The sequence below is a fragment of the Geotrypetes seraphini genome, chromosome 6, assembly GCF_902459505.1.
Source record: "Geotrypetes seraphini chromosome 6, aGeoSer1.1, whole genome shotgun sequence".
NCBI classification, from domain to species: Eukaryota; Metazoa; Chordata; class Amphibia; order Gymnophiona; family Dermophiidae; genus Geotrypetes; species Geotrypetes seraphini.
In genome coordinates, this window is record NC_047089.1 from 131,485,841 (window position 1) to 131,511,684 (window position 25,844).

Consider the following 25,844-nt stretch of genomic DNA (forward strand, 5'->3'; position numbering starts at 1 on the left):
ATATATATCTATCTATCTATAATAATAAAATGCTAAGCACGCATGCTTCCCAGATCCCTGTTCTGTCGCGCTGTGCCGGAAAGAGTGCGCATGCACGTTTACTACGTCACCAGGACTCCAGGACGCGCGGAGTGGTGGCTGCTGGGAGGAGGCCTGTTGGCGGAGGGCAGACGCCGAAAAGGGCTAAGAAGCCGGCGGGAGCGGTGAAAGCGCGCAAGGCATTGGGCCCCAGCATCTCCGAACTGATCAACATGTCCTTGGCTGCCCTGAAGAAGGCTCTGGAAGCAGCCAGAGGCGAAGAAGAGCCCTCCGAAAAGCAAGAAAGCGGCAGTGAAGAAAGCGAAAAAGGCGGCAGGGGCCAGAGTGAAAAAGAGTCCGAAGAGGGCCAAGAAGCCGTTGGCAACCGCCATCAAGAAAACAGCCAAGAGCCCCCAAAAGACAAAAGCGGTTAAAGCCAAGAAAGCGGTGAAGAGCATGGCTAAAGCCAATTTAAAAAAAAGTTGACAACCTTTAAACTCTGCCCTTGCCCTAGCATCGTTTCTACCATGGAGGTGAGGCTGCCCGGATCCCTACCTTGGTGCCAGGGTGGTGAAGCAAGACCTTTTTAAAGCTGCAGGGGGGGGGAGAGCAATGCTGCTGCATAGGGGGCAGGGAGAAAGACAGATAGTGGGAGGGAGGGAGACAGAAAGAAAGAGAGACAGACAGACATATATTCTAGCAGGGGGAGGCAAAACAAAGGGAGAAGGGCTGCTGCTGGATAAGGAGAGCAGTGAAGGGGTGATGGTGGTTCACAGGGGAGGTAAAAGGAAGGGAGAATGGGCAGGTGGAGCAAGCAAGGGGGGGGGTGGACAGCCAAGAAAAAAGAAAGACAGAAAGCGGCTAAGGAGAGAGAGAGAGAAAGAAATAGACAGACACACACACACATATATTCTAGCACCCGTTAATGTAACGGGCTATAAGACTAGTATGTATGTATATGTGTGTGTATATATATATACTAGTGTTTAAGCCCGTTACATTAACGGGTGCTAGAATATATGCCTGTCTGTCTTTCTTTATTTATGTCTCTCTCCCTGCTCCTGTCTCTTTCTTCCTTTCTTTCTGTCTCTCTCCCTCCTGCTATTTTTCTCTCTCTCTCCCTGGCACCCTTTGTCTGTCTGTCTTTTTTTCTGTCTCTCTGGTCCCCTGTCTGTCTTTATTTCTGTCTGTCTCTCTCCCTGGCCTCCTTTGTCTGTCTGTATTTCTTTCTGTCTCTCCCCCCCCCACTTTCCTTTCCAGAAGCAGCAGTGATATTTCCCTTCCCCTCCAGGTCCCTGTGAAGTAGTAGCAGCATTTCCCCCCCCCCACACACACACACTTTCCTTTGCAGAAGCAGCAGTGATATTTCCCTTCCCCTCCAGATCTCTGTGAAGTAGTAGCAGCATTTTCCCCCACCAACCCCCATTTCTCCCCCCCACTTTCCTTTGCAGAAGCAGCAGCGGTATTTCCCTTCCCCTCCAGGTCCCTGTGAAGTAGTAGCAGCATTTCCCCCCACCCCCATTCCCTTCTCTCCCCCCCACTTTCCTTTGTAGAAGCAGCAGTGATATTTCTCTTCCCCTCCAGGTCCCTGTGAAGTAGTAGCAGCATTTTCCCCCACCCCCATTCCCTTCTCTCCCCCCCCCACTTTCCTTTTCAGAAGCAGCAGTGATATTTCCCTTCCCCTCCAGGTCCCTGTGAAGCAATTCCCTTCTCTTACCTGAGCTGTCCTGCTCCGTTCGGCCCCTCCCTGCGATCTGGCCTGCTCTGTTCGGCCCCTCCCCCTTCCCTTCCCGCGGGCTGGCCTGCTGCGGCCGAAGGTTTTTATTTTAAGCTTTAAAAGTGCCGGCGGCAGCGGATCCTCTCACGCTGCTGATCCAAAGAGCAGCCTGCGATAGTGGCCGGCTTTAGCGAACCTCGCAGGCCGCTCTCCAGCCTCGGTAGCACGTTCCCTCTGACGCACGGGATCGCGTCAGAGGGAACGTGCTACCGAGTTGGAGAGCGGCCTGCGAGGTTCGCTAAAGCCGGCCACCATCGCAGGCTGCTCTTTACAGGAGGATCAGCAGCAGCAGCAGCAGCGGCGGTGGCGAGTGAGGGCCGAGTTGTGTTCCCTGCCGAGGACGCGGGCAGGGAGAGAGCTTGCCTGGCTTCCAGGGTGAGTGAGGGCGGGAGGAGGGGAGTGGTCAGAATATTCCCTGCCGCCGGATTGGCTGCCACGGATCAGAAATCACGGCGGCAGGGATCACGAAATTTCAAGAGCACATGAGAGCTCTAGGGTTTTATTATATAGAATATATATATATATATATATATATATACATATATATATATATATATATAAATAAATAAAGGCTGCACATTGATTAAAAATTTTAATCACATTATTAGTCATATAAACTATCTCCCCTCACATTTCCACCTCTACAGTACAAATATAGACAGCAGATATAAATTCTAAAAACTAACATTTTAATTTACTAAACTGAAAATAAAATCTTTTTTTCTTTTTTTTACCTTTGTTGTCCTGCAATTTTAATTTTCTAGTCATCTTATTCCCTTTCTCTGGTTCTGCTCTTCTGTCTGTGCTCTGAACTTTATTTTTTAAATTCTTCCTATCTCATTTCCATTTCTTCTCTCTTCCCCTCCCCTCCATGGGCACCATCTCCTTTCTCTCTTTTCTCTTCCCCCTCCCCCTCTATGAACACCATCTCCCTTCCCCTTGCTCCATCACCTCCTTTCCCTTCCCTCCCCTCTATGAGTACCATCTCATCTCTTCTCCTCACCTCGCAGCACCATCTCATTCTTTTCTCTCCCCGCCAGAGGCACTATCTCACTTCCATACACAACTCAGTGGGGAGAAATTATGCTTTGCTGTGAGTGGTCCCAACCAGCATTTTATCTCTGTACAATGCCCCCTCTACGCTGGCATTTTTTACTCTCCCAACCTCCCCCACCAGCATATTTTTCTCTTCTACTGCTGTCCCGTTCTCCACGTGCTCCTGCATCCTTTTCCCTTGCTGTCTGTTGTTCCTCTGCCCTTCATGCTCCGACAGCCTTTTCTCTCCAGCAGCCCCAATTCTCCAGCATTGCTTTCTCCTTCTCCCTCTTCCCTTGACGGCCCTCTAAACTAGCCTGTACTCTGCTCCTCTCTAGCTGAAGCCAATACCTTCTTTATAAAGCCCCGGCCTTCATTGACAAACTCTTAATTCCTTATGCCTCTGCAATAATTCTTAGGTCTAATGATCATCATTTACTTACAGTTCCCTCTCTCAAGGTTATCAATATGCGCTGACAATACATCTTCTCTGTTACGGCTTTATAATTGTAGAATTCCCTCCCTATTCATTTAAGGGAGGAACACATGCTACACCGATTTAAGAGTAAGTTGAAATGCTTTCTTTTTAAAGATGACTTCAACTGTTAGCTCTCTTGACTTGAATCGCTCCTCAGGATCTATACCCTGCGACCTTCTTTCTTTTCAGCATCACCCTCCCTTTTGTCCTTTCCTTTTTTGTCTTATTTTCTTTAAAATATTGCATTTCTTTCCCTCCTCCCTCATGATGAGTAAGTTTTGTCTGTTAGATATATTTTGTATGTTTTGTCCCCCTGAAAGTTATATGGATTTTAGTTATGTATATCGCTTTGACATTTGACTAAGCGATCAATCAAATTTTAAATAAACTTGAAAGACTTCCCTTCTCTAGTGGAGGAGTGGCTTAGTGGTTAGAACAGCTGCCTCAGCACCCTGAGGTTGTGAGTTTGAGCCCCACTGCAACTCCTTGTGACTCTGGGTAAGTCACTTAACACTTCATTGCCTGGGTACAAAATAAGTGCCTGTCTAAAATATTTAAACCACTCTGATTGTATAAACCACACAGAAGCAGTATATCAAGTCCCATCTCCTTTACCCTTTAGTGTCTTCCCTGAAGGAAATAGGAAGCTTCATAAGAAAGGGAAGAACATTAGGAGATAGGAGAAGAGGAAGAAAGAGAGAAAAAGAAAGGTAGTGGAGCAAAGAGCTTGATGTGATTAATGCATTAAAATTAGTGCAAGTTAAAATTTTAACCCATTAAATATGCAACCTTAAAAAAGTCTAATCTCATAAAAACAAAACCATAAAAAGGGCAATATGACGTTCCCTCTCCATCTTAATCTCTGCAATTAGAGATAATTAAAGTAACATATAATAATAATAACTAATCCAGTTTCTAAGGCTGTAATGTTGTAAGCTACAGTATATAGTATCAAGGTTTAGGTCTCTCCCTTCTGTCAGGGTTCACTAAACTCAGACATGATAGAGAGAGCATATACTCAAATCTGGAGAATGAAGGAGGTCACTTATAATACTGCTGTGGCCCTAGCAGTCAATGAGCAATGCCGAGATTATGATTGAGAGCAGGCAACCTTCCTGTCCTCTGGTCTCTGATGGTCCCTTGCCACCTAGAGGGCAGGGGTGGAGGGAAGGAAGGTTACAACAGACTGTGAGGGGAAGATGGGTGAAGGAAAATAATAATTATAAACGTTATAACACATGCTACACACCAACATTTGGCAAGCAGTTGCTTTCTCTTCAAGACCTGCAGTTTTGATTCCAAAGCTCTGTTGATCTCCCAGGTTTACAAACTCCCAGCCATCATCATCACTCATGTTCTCCATGTCTTGTGCTATTTGAAAAGGAGAAGAAAAAGAAATAAGGTGGCACTACAATTTAAAAACAGATGGAAGATAAAAACGGTACCTTACATTAAGAATTACTTAATGTACTTTGTCAACACCTACTGTCTAGAAGTGCTACTTCAGGCTTAATCGATGCAGTCTTCATCAAAGGCCCCATGACAACAGGAAGGTACTGCTGGAATTCTTTCCCCAGGATCTTGCACATTCTGGCCCAGGCCGAGATCATATAAGATATCTGAAAGTGAATGGACTACAATTATCTATCCAACACCATACCAAAAAAGATTAACATACTTAAAAAAAACATGCTTAAAAAAACCTGTCAGAAGTACAATCTCCCACAAGCAGATTGCTTTACAATGTAGAAGATGCCAGTAAAAAAGAGGAAATTTGAAATTATCTATTATTAATTTCCTTTCCGTGACTCCCATCAGACCAATCAAGATGAGTGGGTTACAGTATATCCCCTTAGCAGCAAATGAAGCTAGAGAAAAACAGCTAAAATATCATTTCACTCCTCTTATAGGGGACTGGTGCTGCCTTAAGCTCCTCTAACAGTAATATCAAAGTTAAGGCTACAGACAGCCTTTCTCATATTTTGGGTTTCCAATTCACCTCTAAAGCCAAACCTGGTTCAATCATCAGATCAGGATCACTAACCAAAGAATGATCATAACTAATTCCAAAGGAATAACTATCTTCAGATTAGGCTATAATGTACTCTCTTCATTAGCTTTCTGAATTTGTCAGACTGATCTCTTGACTGTCATGGTCTCCATGGGTGGGTTCTGAATAGGTTTAGCAGGCTTGAGGAAAGCATGCTAACAGGTAAATCCAAATTTCCCTTTATCATCCATGTCAGACAATCCAAGTGAGTGGGATATATTCAAACTCCACTCAGAGTGGGCAAAACACATGATAGCTCTCAGAGTTCCTACATTTAAAGTGCAAACCTACAGACCAATTTAAGGCACGTAAGAGATAGTGGTGCAATAAAGCTAAAGGAACTGTCCTATCAGTATCCTCTGAAAGATAGGATTACCTACAAGGACTCTTGTGATTTGATCATGTGAGCTAACTAGCTCTCTTGGGCTTGCCAACTCTTGTTGATGTGGTTCAAAGTGATCATCTTCTTGACTCTTCCTGGGATTGATTATCTTAGAAGACTACTGGAAGATTAGGTTTTTACCTTCGATAATCTTCTGTTAGTCTCTGCAGGTTTTCATACGCTAGGTATTCAATCCCTTCCCACAATATGGGAGTTGAAGAAATCCAAACACGTTTCTGAGCAGTAAAGCCAGGTAAAAGTATGAAGAGAGGACTAAGTAGCCACCCTGTAAATTTCATCTGGATGAATTGCTCGAGACTCCACTCATTGGCAGCAACACATCTGTCAAGTGGGCCATAAGAGAAATTAGACACTGCCTACTGCAGGCAATGCAAGATGCAGAAATGGCCATATGAATCCAATGGACGATTGAGGACTTAGAAACCGGTCCACCTGGCCGAGATGGAGTCGAATCCCTGATTTTTCTGAGAAGGGGAAACTACTTCTTTGGCATTTTGTTATAAGCAGAGCTTCGATTTCCTGAAGATGTGAAAGAGGACTCTCTTGAAGGGTGGTCTGGAAGAACTGTAATAAAATGGAGAGACTAACCTTCCTTGATGATTTTGAGGACCCAAGTGTCTATGGTGATGACAGTTCAGCACCGATGATACAACTGAAATCGACCTCCAATGGGTTGGGGGAAGAAGCTGAGGAGGAGGAATTTTGGCTATGCTATCTAAAAACATGTCAAAAAGATGGGGCTGGCTTTTGAGACGAAGACTGGGGCTTCTGAGACTTCTGTTGTTTCTGCCTCTTCTGGAGTGGTGGCTTAGAAGATGTTGTTGGATAATACCTCTTACAGGAAAAAGAAGTAGGCTTAGATGGTTGAGAGCTCTAATCTTAGAGCCCATTAAAGTATTCCAACTCTGCTCATGCCAAGCAAGTCTGAAGAGTTCTTCACCGAGACAAGGAATGCTGGTCAACCGGTCTTGAAAATTAATATTCATGCCTGAGACTCGCAGCCATGCAAGACGTCTCATAGCAACAGACACTGCTGATGCTCTGGATGTGACCTCAAATGCGTCAAATGCTGTTCTTGCCATAAATTTTTGCATTTGAAGTAGACTGAGTAGTCTGTTAAAATTCTGGTAGGAGGTCAGATGGAATATACTGCTCAAAATCAGCAACTTCTTTATGAGCTGTTTAAAGTAAAAAGACATGTGGAAGCTGTAATAATCAGCCGGGAGAAATTTAAATTCAGCAGCGGAAACGGCACCCGAACTGCGACCAAGAACCCATTGGCTCTGCTCAGAGCCTCGCTCCTGCCAGGCGTACTCCACCCCTTTACATCAGCCGCTAGAACTTTAAATTCAGCAGCGGGATCGGCATCCGCACTGCAACCAAGAACCCACTGGCTCTGCTCAGAGCCTCGCTCCTGCCGGGCGTGCTCCGCCCCTTTACATCAGCCAAGAGAACTTTAAATTCAGCATCGGGAACGGCGCGCCGGCTAAGGTGCAGGAAAGGCGCCTTAGCTAAGGCAAAAGTGCCTTAGCACGTGACTTGAGTGAAAAGACTGAGGACTCTTGATAAGAATAACCAATCATATTTAAAGCGTAGTCATTTGTTGGCAAATCTGTAGATTAGCTAGCGGCTCAAATGCATCAGATTAGTATTTAAATATCATCTGAACTGGTTATTCATAATTTAGCCAGAATGTTAGCTTTTAACAAATTTCAATTGGTACTGGGGGTAGAAAATCTAGTGGCATTGACGTACGATATCATCCTATTTGGTACATTAATGAGGGCTAAAAGCCAAATATCTGCTCGAAATAACAAACTTCTCTTCATAATGACAGGAGTTGCCATACAACTTATTTTGAGGAATTGAAAGGATTGTGATAGATTAAATTACACTTTCTGGTGGGAATCTATCTGTTATACTTTTAAAATGGAATATTCGATGGCTATACAACAGAGACGGTATAAGAAATTTATGGATGTTTGGGAACCATTGACTAAGTCCTGTAAGGAATGATAACTGATTTTATTTTATTGACCCTTAAGAATACACATCCAGGGTGGGTGGGAGGGGGGATGGTTTTGCACTGGAATTTCATTCGGGGAATATATGGAGGTTTTCATGTAGGTATGTAATTTTTCTGATTATTTGGTGGGGGAGAGGGGGGAAATAGTTGTGCATTAATGTTTATAAGTTTAATGTGCATTTCGTGTAAACTTATGTATACTGAAATTGTTTATTTGCACTATGGTAGTTTGGAAATTTAAAGATTTACAAAAGTTGGTACTGGGGGTATTTTATTTAATTTGTTATAGGAGCTGGTATAGCGATGAAAGAGGTCCTGAACCAATACCTGTTCACCTTTCTTGGCAAAGGCCAACTATTTGAACAAACTAGTTGGTCCACACCAATTTTTATACGACTGTTTGGAACTAGGCCCATTTCAAATCCCTGTATTAAATACTACCCACAAACCTATCAAATTTTATAGAAATAAGACTAAGAATAGAACTTTAAAAAAGTTAGAATATACAGAAACTCCCATTCCAACTTTTGTGAGAAACAAGGCTCGGGTTCTAAATGATTGGATGGTAAATCGAATCCTGATTTCCTATTTTTGACAGAAACATGGATGGTCTCGGACACGGATGTTATTATGAAAGAAGTTTTACCACAGGGATATAAAATCCTTCCACTGTCCAGAAGTTGGAAAAAAAGGGGGTGGTTTAGTGATAATTTTAAACGAATCTTTTGATTTTAACAGGATAGATTTTAAAACTACTGAGAATCTGGAAATTCTAACTTGTAAGATTTTTAATGTCCAATTGGAAGATTCATTGTTCGTGACATTTTATATTCCTCCTAAAAGATGCCAAATGCCAAAGAAGAATTTTTTGAGTTTCTTGCTACCAACACCTTAAGGGGATCATATAATCTTCTATTGGGTGATATAAATATACACCTGGAACAAATGGGAAAACCAGAAGTGATTGAAATAGATTCCTTTTTAACAACTCTTGGATTTTTTATACCAGATACAGAGGAAACACATGATAAGGGACATCAACTAAATTTAGGCTCCTTTTACAAAGCTGCGCTAGGGCCTTAACGCGTGGAATAGCGTGTGCTAAATTGCCGCACGCGCTAGCCGCTACAGCCTCCTTTTGAGCAGGCGGTAGATTTTTGGCTAGCGCGCACTAATCCGGTGTGTGTGTTAAAAACGCTAGCGCACCTTTGTAAAAGGAGCTCTTAGTTAATTTTTCACAAAAAGAAATACTTGATTCAAAGATTCAATACCGCATGGGAGAAATGTATCTGGTCGGACCATTATATTTGTAACTCTGAGTTACGCTGGCAAAAGAAACAATTTCTTCCAAACCACAGAAATAAAAACACAAAGACAAAAATAATTACTAGTAGAGGAATTATAAATCCAATTGAATTTTGGGCTCATTATGAATTATATCCTAAAGTAGAGGAAGATCAGTATTTCCCCACAAGATGGGGAAGGTTTAGTAAGGAAGTGCTAGATCAAATAGCACCACTCAAATCTTACAAAAAGGAAGAGAGGGTGTTAAATGAGTGGTTTGACTCTGAATTGCTAACTTTAAAACAGGAATAGAGAAAATTGGAAAGAATTTGGTATAAATCAAATAAAGATGAAGATAAAATAAATTGGAAACAAAAAATGAAAAACTATAAAACTCTGATTAAAGAAAAACGTTCTAAACATTATGCACAGAAAATAGGTACATCTAAAATAAATAGCAGAGAATTATTCAAGCTGGTAAGCAAGTTAACAGACACACTCGGGTCCTGAAAAAGGATCATGAATGTATACCATCAGCGGAAACTCTAGCCAAATTATTCAATAATAAAATTCTAAATCCGAGAGCAACTATACCTCCACCTTTAGCTGGATTTGAATTTCAATCTAAACTTCATGAAAAGGAACCCAGTGTGGATATGCTCTGGGACCACTTTGAATTTCCAAATTGGCATCAGTTTTTAATTTTGTTTAACAAATATACTAAATCAAACTTTGCTGGATGAATGTCCTTCTAAGATTATGAAAGATGCAACACTTGATTTTAAAAGGGATTTATTTAATTGGGTAACTACTACTCTTACCAGAGGGTTATTTTATGAGGAAATGGGACATATTTTGATTACATTGATCCCTAAAGACCAGAATACCTCAATAGCCCTGAATTCCAACTACAGGCCCATAGAAAGTATCCCCTTATTTACTAAACTCCTAGAAGGACTGGTTAACATGGAATTAGTTAACTATCTAGATAAGTTTAATATCCTTAATGAATATCAATCAGGCTTTGGAAAAGGTTATAGTACTGAGACAGTTTTAGCTTCAATTCTTAATCACCTTTACGGTCTTTTAGTAATTGAACTAGTGCTCTGATCTTACAACTAGATTTTAGCAGTGCATTTGATCTGGTTGATCATGAAATAATGCTGCACTGTCTAGATGCAATAGAGATTTAAGGAAGAGTCTGGAACTGGTTTCAGGGTTTTCTTACAAAAAGATCATACCAAGTGATTTGCAAGGGAAATTACTCTGGTTCTTGGAATAACTCATCAGGGGTACCTCAGGGTTCCCCGTTATCACCCACTCTATTTAATGTTTATATCTCATCCTTAGGACAATTACTGCAAAAGTTGAATTTAAATTTTTATATTTATGCAGATGATATTTCGATTTTAATTCCCCTAAACAGCATAACAAACGAAATTTTAGAACACATTTCTTATATTATGACTGAAATAGAACAATGGACGATCAATTTTAAATTTAAATTAAATACAGAAAAGACAAAAGTTTTCTTAGCAAACCCAAAGGATAAAATAATTAGAACATCCCTTCACTTAAATGGTCATGATTATTCAATTTCAAAATTTATAAAAATATTAGGAGTTACATTAGATCAGGGATCTTAAAGTCCCTCCTTGAGGGCCGCAATCCAGTCGGGTTTTCAGGATTTCTCCAATGAATTTGCATTGAAAGCAGTGCATGCACATAGATCTCATGCATATTCATTGGGGAAATCCTGAAAACCCGACTGGATTGTGGCCCTCAAGGAGGGACTTTGAGATCCCTGCATTAGATACACATCTATCCATGGTTGAACATACAAACTTAGTGGTGAAGAAGTGCTTTTTTACGCTGTGGAAATTAAAAACTATCAAAAAATAGTTTGATCCTCTATCCTTTAGACTTCTGGTGCAGGCATAGGTTCTATCTATATTAGATTATTGCAATATCGTTTACTTGGGTATACCTAAAAAAACAATGAGAAAATTAAGAATAGTACAGAACACGGCTGTACGTCTAATATTCGGGCTGAAGAAAAGAGATCATGTTAGTCCCTACTATAGATTGCTGCACTGGTTACCGGTGGAGGCATGAGTAATGTTCAAATTCTCTTGAATTTTGCTTTAAGTTGATTTGGGGATTGGCCCCTACTTATCTTTTGTCTCATTTTGTGCTATACAACCCCACGAGGAGAACCAGAAACTGTAATATATTTGCCTATTAAAGGATTACTGGTTGTAGATATAGGTCATTTTTGGATAGGACTTTTATGTTTCAAGCAAGTAAATAGCAGTCCTGGTTTGGTAATTATATTAGTGAAACCAGGTTGACCTACGGCGCTTTTCGGAAAGAAATTAAAACTGTACTATTCGATAGATTTATTTCCTAAATAGAAATTACATTAATTGCAATGATTCTCTAATAGTTGCAATAATTCTATTGTACTTTTACTATTTGTATTTTGTACTTTGCTGATTGTCCAGTTCTCTTCGATGTAAATCGCCAAGAAGTCGTCAGATTGTGGTGGTATAGAAGAATAAAGTTTTTATTATTATTATTGAGAACTCAGTTAGCTAACAGTTCTGGTAAAGACGACATCCAAACTTATTCCTAGCACGACCTTCACGTCCTAGTGGTGCAGTGGCACAGACCCTGGAGCTGGAGGATTTTTAAAGAGTTGATTCAACAACCAATGATTGATGTGATAATTGTGGCTTATCAAATTCAGGATAAGACTGTATTCGATAAAGAGAGTCAGTCTTTCTAGGAGCTAAAGTAATAGAGAAGGATATCTCAGTTCTTAAAGAGTACAACCATCAGAAAATTGTGCAGAGATAATTTAAGAAGCTCTTTAGGAGGCACATCATAATCTAAGGCAGTGTTCTTCAAACTTTTTACACCCCTGGACTGGCAGAAATACTTTAATAAAATATTGAACACATTTTATTAAAGTATAAAAAGAAACAATATTCTGTACAATTGTCATCTAATATAATAAAACCCTAGGCCGCGCATGCGCACTCCCACCTGTGTGCGCCTGTTTTCCGTGCGCTGTAGGGCACCGCAGGTAGGAGTGCGGCATGCGTGCAAATCTCTCTCTCTTTCTCTCTTCCCCCGAGACGGATGTCGGCAGCTGCAGGCTGCGGTGGCTGTCGGCGGCTGCAGGCGAGCACAGAGCCACAAGCAGCGGGTGGCGGTCAGCCTGAGAAACCCCTGACCTACAGGTCGGGCCGAAGTTTCTTTTTCACTTAAAAGACGCTGCAGCGGCTCCTCTCACGAGCCGCTCCTGCGTCGGAGAAGGCAGCGATCGTGAGAGGAGCCACTGGAAAGTTACACTGGTCGGGGCTCGGGCTGTTCAGTCCATGCAGGCTCCTCTCTCACGGTCTTGCCGGCGAACAGGAGGGGAGCAGCTGGCTGGAAGAGAGAAGGGGACGAGCCGGGAGATGCAGCTGTAAGGAAAAGAGCACCCATGCCGTAGCCTCATTGAGGAGCTGGCAAGCCCAGGCAGGAAGGAGACTGAGGGAGCAGAGGCAATCCTGAAAGCCTGCCTCAGTGAGTTGACGCTCCCTCACTCAGGAGCCTGCCTCTGTGAGTATTCTCCCTTTGATGCCTGTCTCAGAAATGTTCTTCTGGGACGTTTACTTAAGAGCCTGCTTATGGGGAGTTTTAGTGGATAGCCAGTCAGTAGGAGGGGCAGGAGAAGCTAGACTTAAGGGAAAAAATGCTGATGCACAGGGAAATGGAGGGAGAGGGAATGCTGCGTCTGCTGCACAGGGAAGTAGGGAAGGAGATAGGAAGAAAGACACAGGGACAGGGGCAGGGAGAGAGACAGAAAGACAGACAGACAAAGGGGGCCAGGGAGGGAGAGAGACAGAAAGAAAGACAGCGGGAGGAAGAGAGACAGAAAGAAAAAGACAGGGGTAGGGAGAGAAACAGAAAGAAAGACAGACATATATTCTGGCACCAGCGGGAGGAAGGGAGACAGAAAGAAAAGAAGAAAGACACAGGAACAGGGAGAGACACAGAAAGACAGACAGACAAAGGGAGCCAGGGAGAGAGACAGACAGAAAGAAAGACAGCGGGACAGAGAGAGAGACAGAAATAAAGACAGACAGACATATATTCTAGCACCCGTTAATGTAATGTGCTAAAATACTAGTTTTATAAATACAAATATACAGAACAAGAACCAACAAAACCCCTGTCTCCCCTCCCCTTCACATATATCCCCTCTACTATCAAGAAAACTGAACAAGCCAAGTTATTACAGAATTAACAGAATACTGCAGTCACACATGACAGGAATAGTGTTAGGGGAGTGCCCCCTGGTCCGAGAGAGCCCTAAGCCAGCTGGATGCTAAAGAAACACTGCCTGGGCTTTGCAGTCCCCAGTTATGTCTCTAGCAGGATATATATTTCAAATCTGATATATTCTAATGACAAAACAGAAATAAAAATTTTTTTTTTCTACCTTTTGTTGCCTCTGGTTTCTGTTTTCATCTTCTTTTCACTCTTTTCCTTCCAGCGTCTGCCCTGACTCTTCAATCCAGCATCTGCCCGTTCCATCCACTGTCTGCCCTCTCCCCCTTCCATATGTATCTGACTTCTTCTATGCCCCTCTCCCCTTTCCATCAAGCCTGTGCCTCCTCTCTCCTTTTTACATCATTCATTCCAGCATCACTGCTTTTTTCATTTTTCTCTCTCCTACACCAGATCTAGCATCTTTATCCCTCTCTCATTTCTCTGCTGACCCCCTTTCCAGCATCAATCTCTCTCTACTTTCTCATTCCTCTCTCTCCCCTTTCCCTCATCTGATCTCTCCATTCCACCCTAACCCCCATCCCCTCCTGTAATCTCCCTGCCAGCTGTTTCCTTCTCCCTTCCCTCCTCCCCCTATCCAACAGTAACTCTCTTCCCATCCCTTTCCCTTTTCCCCTCCCAGCATCTAATCTAATCTAATCCTTAGGTTTGTATACCGCATCATCTCCACGTTCGTAGAACTCGACGCGGTTTACAGTAGGAGAAATAGGAAGGAACTACAACAGAGGGTTAGAGGTAGAAGTGTGAAGAAAATTTAGAGGACTTGGGATGCCAAGATATAAGAGTTTCCTTGATTCCTAAGTTGGAGGGAGACTTACATTTTTTGAGAAAAGCCAGGTTTTCAGATGTTTGCGGAAAACTTGGAGAGAGCTCAAGTTCCAAAGAGGGGAGGTAAGGTTGTTCCAGAGCTCAGTGATTTTGAAGTGAAGGGAGGTCCCTAGCTTTCCTGTGTGGGAAATGCCTTTTAGTGAGGGGAAGGATAGTTTTAATTTGTGGGAGGATCTGGTGGTGTTAGGGTTTGAGGAATTCCAAGAAAGAGAGATAAAGGGAGGGAGGATACCATATAGGATTTTGAAAGTTAAACAGGCGCATTTATAGTGGACCCTGGCGATTATCGGAAGCCAGTGGAGCTTGGCCAGGAGCGGGTAGACATGGTAAAATTTACTTTTAGCGAAGATGAGCTTGGCCACGGCATTCTGAATCCGTTGGAGTCTGTGGAGGTTTTTCTTAGTTAGGCTTAAGTAGATAGAGTTGCAATAGTTCAATCTGGAGAGGATGATGGATTGGACAAGGAGGGTAAAATGTTTTTGATGGAAGCAGGATCTAACTTTCCTCAGCATGTGAAGGCTGAAAAAGCATTTTTTTTTACCAAGGATTGGAGGTGGTCATTGAAGGACAATGTGGAATCAATGATGATGCCCAAGACCTTGCTCGAGAACTCAAGCTGCAGAGAGGAGCCAGAAGGAGTGGGATGGATGTGGGTAGGTGATCTAGTTTTGGACTGAGCCTCTCTCCTTCTACCTCCCTCCAGGTCCAGTAGCAGCTCTCCTTTTATCCAGCAGCTTCCCAGCCTCCAACATTGCTTCCTCCCCTTCCACTAGCTCTCAGTACTTGCCTGCAGCAGCGATTTACTTAAGCAGCCACCTCTGAGGAAAGAGGAAGTTGCCGGTGAATCACTGCCCTGGCAAGCACGAGTTGCTGGGAGGGGAGACAGCCACTGTCGAAGGCTCCCCGTGATCTTGCTCCCACGCATGCTGACCATCTTCTTTCCACCTGCAACTGCAGCTCTCTCCCTTCCACCTACACCTTCCCCATGGCCCTCTTCGGCGACTCGGCAGGGGCGGCGATCAAGACAGGCTGCTGACATCGGGACCTTCCCTCTCTGAGTCCCGCCTATTTTGTTTCAACTTCCTGTTTCTGAATAGGTGAGATTCACAGAGGGAAAGCCCCGATGTCGGCAGCCTGTCTTGATTGCCAGAGGCTGGGTGGAACAGCAGCCTTCCGCCAACACTACCGCAGTCGGCAGGAAATTTAATTGCCGATTCGATCTCGCCGACCCTGCGTGGATCGGTAGGAATTTTCTGCGGACCGGTATCGGTTCACGGACCGGCGGTTGAAGAACAGTGATCTAAGGCATCAAGCTCTGCTCTGGGCTCATTATCTGACTCTAATATGACAAGACAGCGCTTTCCCCAATTGCCCGATATATTTGGTAAAAGTCCCTCTGGAGTAGATCTTCATCTGGGAGTAAGAGAAGATATATCTGAAGGAATGCCATAGGAGCAGATAATGTAGGCTCATACTCAGTATTGTGTTGAAACAGGTCAGAATTGGCATTTTGTACCCCAGGAGATTCTCTGCAGGATGAATATTTTCTAGGTTGAGGAGTCCGATAAGTGTGAGTGTTGAGAAGAGCTTCTTTAACAATGTCGGTGCTGGTCCGATGATGTCGATGTACTGGAGAGCTGGTACGGTGTGATGATCTATTGGATCTAGAATGGGCAGTGTGTGATGCTGATGTTCGCCGATGCTGCGATGCAGAGTGGCGCTTTATTGATACAGACTTCGTACAGGTATCATGTGGCCTCGATGTGCTAAGCTGAAGCTGGGCTGGTACCGAGGGAGTCAATGTAAGCACCGGTGCCGAATGCAACTTAAATAGGTCACCAAGCTCCCTCTGGAAGAGCTCCTTCAGTTGTTCAATGAAGACTTGCACCGGTACCCTCGGCTCAACTGGTACCATCGGTGGACCTGGATGAGGATGCACACCCCATAGGAGACACTGCCTGCACTGAAGGAGATCAATGGTGTTGACTCTTGGCCTGCATCGAGGGACGCTTGTTGCAACACTTGTTGGAAAGAAGATGGCTTCTTAGCAGTCTTGCCCAATGAAGGAACAGCATCTGATGTTGATGCTGGTACCAATAGCTCAGATTTATCACTGGAGTCCATGGCCAAACCGAACAGCTTTTTCTGCTGGATATGGCAAGCCTTTAACGAGCATTTCTGTAGTGTAGAACAATGAGTATAAGTGTTTACTCGATGCTCAGGTCCCAAACACTGTAAACACCAACTGTGCGGGTCACTGATGGAAATAGGGCACTGGCATTGACAGCACTTTTTGAAACTGCTTGAAGGTTTAGACATGGACTGAAAGATCTCGTCAGTGAAGTCAAAAGACCAAATGGTGATATAGAGGACAAAAAATCGCTGAAGTGGAAAAAAGGGCCGAAAGGCCCGACTGAGGAACAAAAAAGAAAAGAAAATAATTTTTTTTTTATAGACCGAAGAATACTATAACAATAAATCAAAGAAAGAAATTAAGACGAAGGGCAAACAAGAGAAATGTTGATGGGAAGGCAACATGATTTTGGACAGAGTCCAAAAAAATAGCACTTATTCGCTCCATGGAAAACAAAGAACTGTGGTACTGCGAGCCAACATCAGGCGGGAAGGGACTTGTGCATGCGCAGTGCAAGCACAGTCATGAAGTTTCTTTTTTTTTTTTTTTCCCATTATATTTTTATTTTCAAATTTTACAAAAAGTGTACATAATAATAAAATACAGTTGATAAATGCATGGTATCACTTTTTTATCTAACACAATGTATGTCTGAGTTTGATTTTCCCCTTCACCCTCCCCCCACCCTTTTATTGCTTTAATATAATATTTTTAATTTTCAAATTTTATAAAAGTATACAACATATTAGAATACAATTGATAATTATTCAATAACATATTTATATCTAATACAATATATTCTGGATAAATTTTATTCATTTTCCCTCCCCCCACCCTTCTATTATTTTTTAATCATTTGTTACATTTTGTATCATATATTATAATATATTATATATAAATTATTTTCCTTACCCCCCCTATATGTGTGTCATAAAAAAAAAAAAAGAAGAAAAGAAGAAAAAGTATTCTATTATTTATTCATTACAGTATTTTGTCAATGGCCCCCATATTTTTATAAATTTATTATATGTCCCCTTTTGTATTGCTATTATTCTTTCCATTTTAAAAATATGGCATATTGTATTCCACCAAAATGTGTAATTTAGGTTGTTGTAATTTTTCCAATTATTAGTTATATGTTGAATGGCAACCCCTGTCATAATTAATAAAAGCTTATTATTTTCTGGTGAAATTTGACTTTTTTTTCTCATCATTGTTCCAAATAAAATTGTATCATATGATATTGCAATATGATTTTCCATTAATTTATTAATTTGTGGCCAAATTGAATTCCAAAAAGTTTTAATATAAGGACAATGATATAATAAATGATCTAATGTCCCTGGTTCTAGATTACAGTGCCAGCATCTATTAGACTTAGAACTATCTAGTTTTTGCAAACGAGTAGGGGTCCAAAAAGCTCTATGTAATAAAAAGAACCATGTTTGTCTCATAGACGCTGACACTGTACATCCCATTCTCCAAGACCAAATTAGTGGCCATTGAGATGCATTAATTTGATGTCCAATCTCAATGCTCCAAATGTCTCTTAGACCATTTTTTGGTTTTTTAATTAAATATCCAGATATTAATTTATACCCCAATGCGGCTTGATGTCCTAGGAAGTCTGCTTTAAAGCATAAGAACTTTAAACTATATTGATTGTTTAATGATTTCCATTCAGGGAACCCAACCTGAATGGCCTGCTTCAATTGCAACCATTTAAAACTTTGTGTTTTATTAAGACCAAATCTATGTTGCAATTGTGAAAAATCCAGCAGTTTACCTTCTGAAATAACATCGTCTAGAGATCTAATGCCTGCAATAATCCAGTTCTTCCAAAGGATTTGAGTTCCGCCAATTTTGATCTTGGAGTTTATCCATATGGATTGATTAGTTGATTTGTATATTGGGATGGGTGTTAATTTATCAATATATCTCAATGTTTTCCAAGTATCCATTATTATTTTATTTTCTCTGTATCTTTTAGGTATATTGATACTTGGTAAATGAACTAAATTTAGGGGAAACATAAGGCGCCATTCCAAATATAACCAATCTGGTGCATTATCTATAAGTTCTGGGAGGATCCAATACATACCCTGACGTAGAATATAGGCTTGATGGTACCTATAAAAATTTGGAAAATTTACCCCTCCCTCCTTAATTGATTTTTGTAAGGTTACTAAAGCTATTCTAGGTGTTTTACCAAGCCAAAGAAATTTTGTTAAAATTCTATTAAGCTTTTTATAAAAGGACCCCTGAAAATAAATAGGTATCATACTCATTTGGTAGCAAACTACAGGCAACATCATCATTTTAATAGTTTGAACTCTTCCCCACCAAGAAATATGTAATGGGTTCCATTGCTCACATAACTCCGTAACTTTTTTTAATACATATTTTTCATTTTCTTTTACAGTATCTTCAATTGTTTTTTTAACTTGAATGCCTAGATATTTAAATCCTTCTTCTTTCCATATGAATGGAAAAGTATCAAATAATCCTTTTACACAGTGAACATTCAGAGGTATAATTTCAGATTTATTCCAATTAATTTTATAACCTGAAAATTTGCCAAACTTATCAATTAATTCCAATAAAGAAGATAAGGTAGACTCTGGATTTCTCAAATAAAGCAAAATATCATCAGCATAAGCCGAAATTTTATATTCCATATCTGAATATGGAATACCTTGTATCTCCCTCGTTTGCTGTATTGCTAATAATAAGGGTTCTAATACAACATCAAATAACAAAGGAGATAAAGGACAGCCTTGTCTAACTCCCCTCTGCAATTGAAAACCATCAGATATCATATTATTAATATTTAATCTTGCAATCGGGAAGCTATACAAAGTTTTTACCATTTGTATAAATCCAGAACCTATACCAAACCATTCTAAAGCCTGATACATAAAATTCCATTCTACCCTATCAAATGCTTTCTCAGCATCTAATGAAACTGTAAAAGCCGGTTCATCCATTTTTTTTGACAAGTTTAGCATGTGAAATAATAGTCTAGAGTTATTGGAGGAATGTCTTTTAGCAACGAAACCCGTTTGATGCATATCTATAATATGTGGGAGAGCTTTGGCTAATCTCAAAGCCAAAATTTTCGCTAATAGTTTATTATCAACATTTATCAAAGATATAGGCCTGTAGTTCGAAACCAAAGTAGGATCTTTATTTGGCTTAGGCAAAACAATTATTATTGATTCAGCCATAGTACCTTTTATATTACCTTTTATAAGTTGTGTCTGATATAATTTTAATAAATGTGGGGAGAGGATATTTTGAAATGTTTTATAAAATTCTACTGTGTAACCATCACCACCTGGAGCGGATCCAACTCTAAGAGATCTCAATGCTGTTTCTAATTCTTTTAATGATATAGGTTCTTCTAAACTTCGTTTTATATGATCAGGAATTTTAGGTCCATTAATTAAATCTAAAAATTTTTTCCCATCTTTTTGTTTCTCCAAATAAGGTTCGGAAGAATATAGATCCTTATAAAAATTTAAAAATTGTTTTAATATTATATTTGTTTGATTTGTTATTATACCATTATCATCTTTTATTCCATTAATATTAGTTCTCCTTTTTTTTGCCTTAAGATAATTTGCCAATAATTTTCCCGCCTTATTGGAATTTCCATAATACACTGTTTGCTTAGAAAACAAATCCCTTCTTATCATTTTTGAAGTTAATTCATTATATTTACCTTTTACTTTCAATAGAGCTTGCAAAACTTCATATTCCCATTTACTTATCAATTTAGCTTCTAATATTTTTATTTCTTTTTCTAATTCTATATATTGTTTTTTAATTTGTTTCCTAATAAAAGCTGAATATGATATAATATTACCCCTCATAGTTGCTTTAAATGCATCCCATATATTCTCTATAGATGTATCTTCCACTAAATTTATTTGAAAAAATTCATTAATTTGTGTCTTAAAATTTTCCAAAAATTTGTCATCCACAAGCAATGCATTATCAAATCTCCAAAGAGGTCTATTATTTTCTAATTGATCTAATTGTAATTCTATCCATATTCCCGCATGATCCGAAATAATAATAGGATCAATGGAGGCTTTAATCACCTGTTGCACTTTATTTGTTGAAACAAAAATATAATCTATTCTTGAAAATGATTTATGAACCTGTGAACAAAATGAATATTCCTGATCATTAAAATGAAGAATACGCCATATATCCTTCAAGTCGCATGATCTAACTAAATTATCTAGACCTAAAGATTTAATATTTTTACCTGGTTTTTTATCCAATAGTGGATCCATTACAGCATTAAAATCTCCCGCCACCACTAAATTAGAGGCAGCCAGTGGTAATAACATATTTTGTAGCTTTTTGAAAAATTCTGATTGATTCGAATTAGGGGCATATATATTAAATAACGTCAGGGTATCATTTCCCATACCTATATCGATATGTATCCATCTTCCATGTGGATCTGAACTTTTTACCTTTATATTGGCCATACATTTTTTATTTATAAGAATTGCAACCCCTGCTTTTTTACCCACTGCTGGAGCAAAAAAACATTCCTTTATCCATCCACCTGATAATTTCTGTGATTCCTTTATATTAAGATGGGTCTCTTGCAGACAATAAATATCTGCATTTTGCTTTTTTAAAAATGTTAATATTTTTTTCCTTTTAATTACATGATTCAGGCCATTGACATTAAGAGAATATATTTTAAAAGACATTATACATTTTAATACTTTTCATTATCTTATTCTTCCTCTCCTCTTTCATTTCTAATATCCAAAAAATTTTCTTCATGACACACATATTTAACCCTAATGTATCTCCCTTAATTATTCTTTTAAATATTCTCCTTATCCCTCCCTTTCCCACCCAATACATTGGCTGCTTAAGGATACACATTGGAACTGTAATCCAAACATTCTCCCCATTCCAGGCAATCAATATTTAATATTTAAACAAATTTCCCTTCTATCTATCTATATTGATCTTTTATATCTTTAATCATTTTCCATAACATTTCATTAATGTATCATTTTCCATTTAACAATAAGTTGATTTGTATTTCCTTAGTATTATGATTTCAACATATAATTATTTTAAACATATATGTAGTGTATTATTTAATAAATTTTCTATATTTTGTTCTTTCTTTCTATTATTATTGTCTTTTCTTTGTATTGTTTTCTTCCTTTTCTTCAGATATTTCAAATATGTCATATTTTCTAATTTTTCATAGAGTCTTCAAAACCATCTTAATGTTCTATGTTAAAATATCATAGGTTCTGGTTTAGAGAGAAAATCTTTTAGTTTTTCGGGATCTTCAAAATATAAGGATTTGTCACCAGATGAAACTCTCATTTTCGCCGGGTAGTATAGACCATATTTAAATCCTTTTTCTTTTAGTAGAGGTCTCATATCTAGTAGTCTTTTTCTTTTATTTGCTGTGTTTTTGGCAAAGTCTGGTAAAAACCATAATCTTGATCCTTTATAATTTAAGTTTTTATCTTTTTTTGCAGCATTTAGTATCTCTAGTGCTTGTTGGTATCTCAACATTTTGAAAATGATTGGTCTTGGTCTGTTTTTATTTTCTAAATTTTTAATTGGGATTCTATGTGCCCTTTCAATTTCAATTGGTTGTTTCAAGTCTAATTGTAGTATTTTTGGAATTAAATTTTCAAGGAAAAGGATAGTATTTTTTCCCTCTAAATTTTCTTGTATTCCAAAGAGTTTGATGTTCTTTCTTCTTCCTCTATTCTCGTAATCTTCCAGTTGGTCTTTTAATTTATTTAATTCCAGGCTGTCGTTTTTACATCTTTTTGATTCACATTCTATAGTTTCCATTTTTGATTCTAATTCAGTTGTTCTTTTGTTGTTAACTTCCATTTGTCTATGTATATTTAAAATTTCTTCTTTCATTTCAGACATATTAGTTATAGTTTCTTTAAGCATTTGTTTGATTTGTTTTAATTCTTCCATGACTTCAGCTTTGCTTAATATGTCTGGTTCATCAATAGGAAGTGGTATCTTGCTTGGTGTTATTTGATCTTGTTGTCATGAAGTTTCTAAAAACTTTAAAGTGGCAATGCATTTTTGACACTGCCTATACCGGGCTCCATAGATGACATCACCCACATGCGAGAATATGCTGCTTGCTTGTCCTATGATAAGCCTTTATTTTTGGGAAGCCACAGCAGATTAATGTCTAAAAGACAGATCAGCCAGTCTAGGGTCACTGGAATAACTTTTTCTGAGTTGATCCTCTTGACAACAAACCTCCATCTTCAGCCTAAGAGGGAAAACACATAGGAACTTGCCACTTGGCTACAGTAGTGGTAGGGCTTTGAGACTGAGCACTGAGCTCTTTGCGACAGCTGAAGAACATAATTACTTTAGCATTTCTCTAAGTGGCAATTAAGTCCAGATAAGGCAGTCCCAGCAACCCACAATTAGCTGAAACTCCTCAATGGACAATTCCCACTCCCGTGGATCGAAAGAGTTCCTGCTGAGCAAATCCATCTGAATTAAATACCTGCAATGTGAGCCGCAAATAAGCGATGAAAACTCTTCTCCATCCAACACATCAACATGATGGCCTCTATTGCCAACTAGCAACTTCATGTCTCCCCGTTTGAAGACATATGTGACTGCCTTTGAATTGTCTCAGAATGCTGACCAGAGCCAAAGCCAAGATCTGAGCAAAGGCCTTCAGGGCCAGCTGACTCACCCTCAGCTTGATAACTGATTGATCACTTTGCCTCTATCAGAGACCAGAGTCCTTGTGCCACATGACTGATGTGCTGCTCCCCCCCCCCCCCCATCCTGAGAAGCTGGAATCTGTTGTCACTATTTCCCAGTGCATTATGGGCAACAAAACTCCCTTGTTAGGACTGTTGTCCAACAGCCACCGCCACATACTGCTCTTGGCCTCCATGGACTAAGGCGAATACTGTCATTCTGCAAGACTAGCAGGAGAGACGAGACATCTGAAGTAGGTATATGTGTGTTTATGCCCAAGGAACCATTTCCACTGCTGTTGTCATTGAGCCTAACACCTGAACACACAGTTCCAAGCTGGGTGACTTAAATGATAAAAGGAATAGCTGAATCCTACTGCAGTAATTTTGACTGTCTACATTTTGTAAGGAAAATTTTCCTTTGGTTCCTAGATCTTCAAGAATGAGAAGTCATCAGACTGCTCTTATTGCATATCAGGCTGCTAGTTGAGATTCAGAACTGCGTATTTTGTTTGCTTCTTCGATTTCATATATGCATTTCCAAAAACTATTAAAGACATCTCTTTTTGTAAAATTCTTAGGAAAGTAAAGAAGATATTTCTCTTGTATTTCACTGTGATGTAGTCTCTTGATAATGTAAACCGCATCGATCTGGAAGGTATTTCGGTCTAGAAATGTATTTTAATGCAGTGATTCCCAACCCTATCCTGGAGGAACACCAGGCCAATCGGGTTTTCAGGCTAGCCCTAATGAATATGCATGAGAGAGATTTGCATATGATGGAAGTGATAGGCATGCAAATTTGCTTCATGCATATTCATTAGGGCTAGCCTGAAAACCCAATTGGCCTGGTGTTCCTCCAGGACAGGGTTGGGAACCACTGTTTTAATGTAATGTAAAAATTGATCACCCATCATAAGGACTGCAAGAGTGAACGATCAAAGCTATTGCGGCTTCACTGTTCACAACAGATGAACCCAGATGCCTTGCCTTCTCAAGCAAGCGATAACTACCACCATTATCCTGGATAAATTTCTTGGAGCTGTTGCCAACCTATAGGACATAGCCCTGAATTGAAAATGACGACTCAGAACTGCAAACCTCAGGTACTGCTGCAGGGAGGAGGCCAATTAGGAATATGAAAATAAGTTTCATTTAGAGGTGAGATTGTCCCCTCTTTATATGGAAGCAATGAGGAAGTGCAAGGTCTCCATGTGAAAATATGACTATGCAGACATCAATTTAGGTCCTTAAGCTCTAATAATGGACAAAATGTACCCGCCTTCTTTGGGAGAAAGAAGTAAATTAAATATCTTCCTTGCCCCCCACTTCCAGAGAGAAAGGAACAATGTCTTGTTGGCCTAAATCACTTCTACTTTAACAAGGAGATTGAAAAAAAGAGCTGTGCGACGGAATGGGTGAATTTGAGCTTGTTGACTTTTTTGAAGATATCCAAGACCCACTAATCTGCTGTAATTTTGGTCAACTCTTCAAAAAAGCCCTGAAGCTAGTATCCAACTGCAGAAGAGACACATGGGTAAATTTCATCTCATTGTGCCATATATGCAAAGGCTGGCGTTCCTACTGGATTGGGAACTCTAAGAAATTGAAGGGAGACAGATTCAGAACAAATGCTAGGAAGTTCTTCTTCACTCAGAGGGTGGTGGACACCTGGAACGCGCTTCCAGAGGAGGTGGTAGAGCAGAGTACGATTTTGATGTTCAAAACGGGATTGGACGAATTCCTGAAGGTAAGGGGGATTGAGGGGTATGGTCAGAGGGATACTATACAAGGCAAAATGTTTTAAGTAAAAGATCACTAACAGGTCTCTGACCTGGAGGGCCGCCGCGGGAGTGGGCTGCTGGGCACGATGGACCTATGGTCTGACTTGGCAGAGGCGATGCTTATGTTCTTAAGTGAACCTTTTGATCTTGGGAGCAAACTGCTGCCTGCCTGGTCCGTATTTCCTATTCTCCTAAAACCTACTGCGGGAACCTCTCATAGCTTAGCAAGAGAATGACTTGCATTTGCCCATAGGCAGGTGCTGCAGCTTAGTCTTGTCCAATTCTTTAACCCACTCAGTTTCACTCTGAAGAGCCACATGCCTCTAATGGGTAGTTTCATAAGTCTAGACTTAGACATAAAATCTGCTGACCAATGACATAGCCAAAGCTATGTCCCAAGCAAAGGCACACAGCATTCTATAGTGTCTGCTAAAAAAGCCAGACCTGCCTCCAGTCTAGTCATCTTGAGACCAGGACTGCTAATGCCATTTAAGGCAAGGCCCTCAAAACAAAGGAGCTGCAAACAGTCACCAGGAGCCATGCTGAAAGTTTGTTTCTATTGAGAGAGAGTAATCTTCTCAGTCACCACAGTTAATGGGGCATCTTATCTGTGCAGTTGCAACTTTTCTCCTCTGGAACAAAGGGTAAAGGCAAGTCATGGTTCTGCTTTCCATCAGGTTAAAATAAATTCCTGAATGTCTGTGTGCATGAAAAAGGCTTTAGAAGAACCTCTAAGGCCTTTCATAATCGACGTGCTGGGGGCACCTGAAGCTGAAAAATCTGCAACAGCAAAAACAGCTAATCCCTTTAACATGAGTGTGGACAGGAACTTGGCACCACCAGATATGAGCCCTTAACAAATTAGTCACTTACTGTGCTCAACTGGGAGAGTAACTCCTCTCAGAACTTGTGCTAACTTTGACTACTCACTTGC

General features: G+C 40.2%; 1 protein-coding gene across 1 annotated transcript in view; it reads right to left on the reverse strand.

Annotated features, from left to right (window-relative positions):
* The window catches only part of IPO5 (importin 5), a 387,223-nt gene that overhangs the window by 145,802 nt on the left and 215,577 nt on the right, over positions 1–25,844 (reverse strand). The window contains exons 16-17 of the mRNA XM_033948411.1: positions 4,795–4,927; positions 4,558–4,679 (exon numbers count right to left, since the gene is read on the reverse strand). Of these exons, the coding sequence (XP_033804302.1) occupies positions 4,558–4,679; positions 4,795–4,927 (255 nt within the window). The remainder of the gene's footprint in view (positions 1–4,557; positions 4,680–4,794; positions 4,928–25,844) is intronic.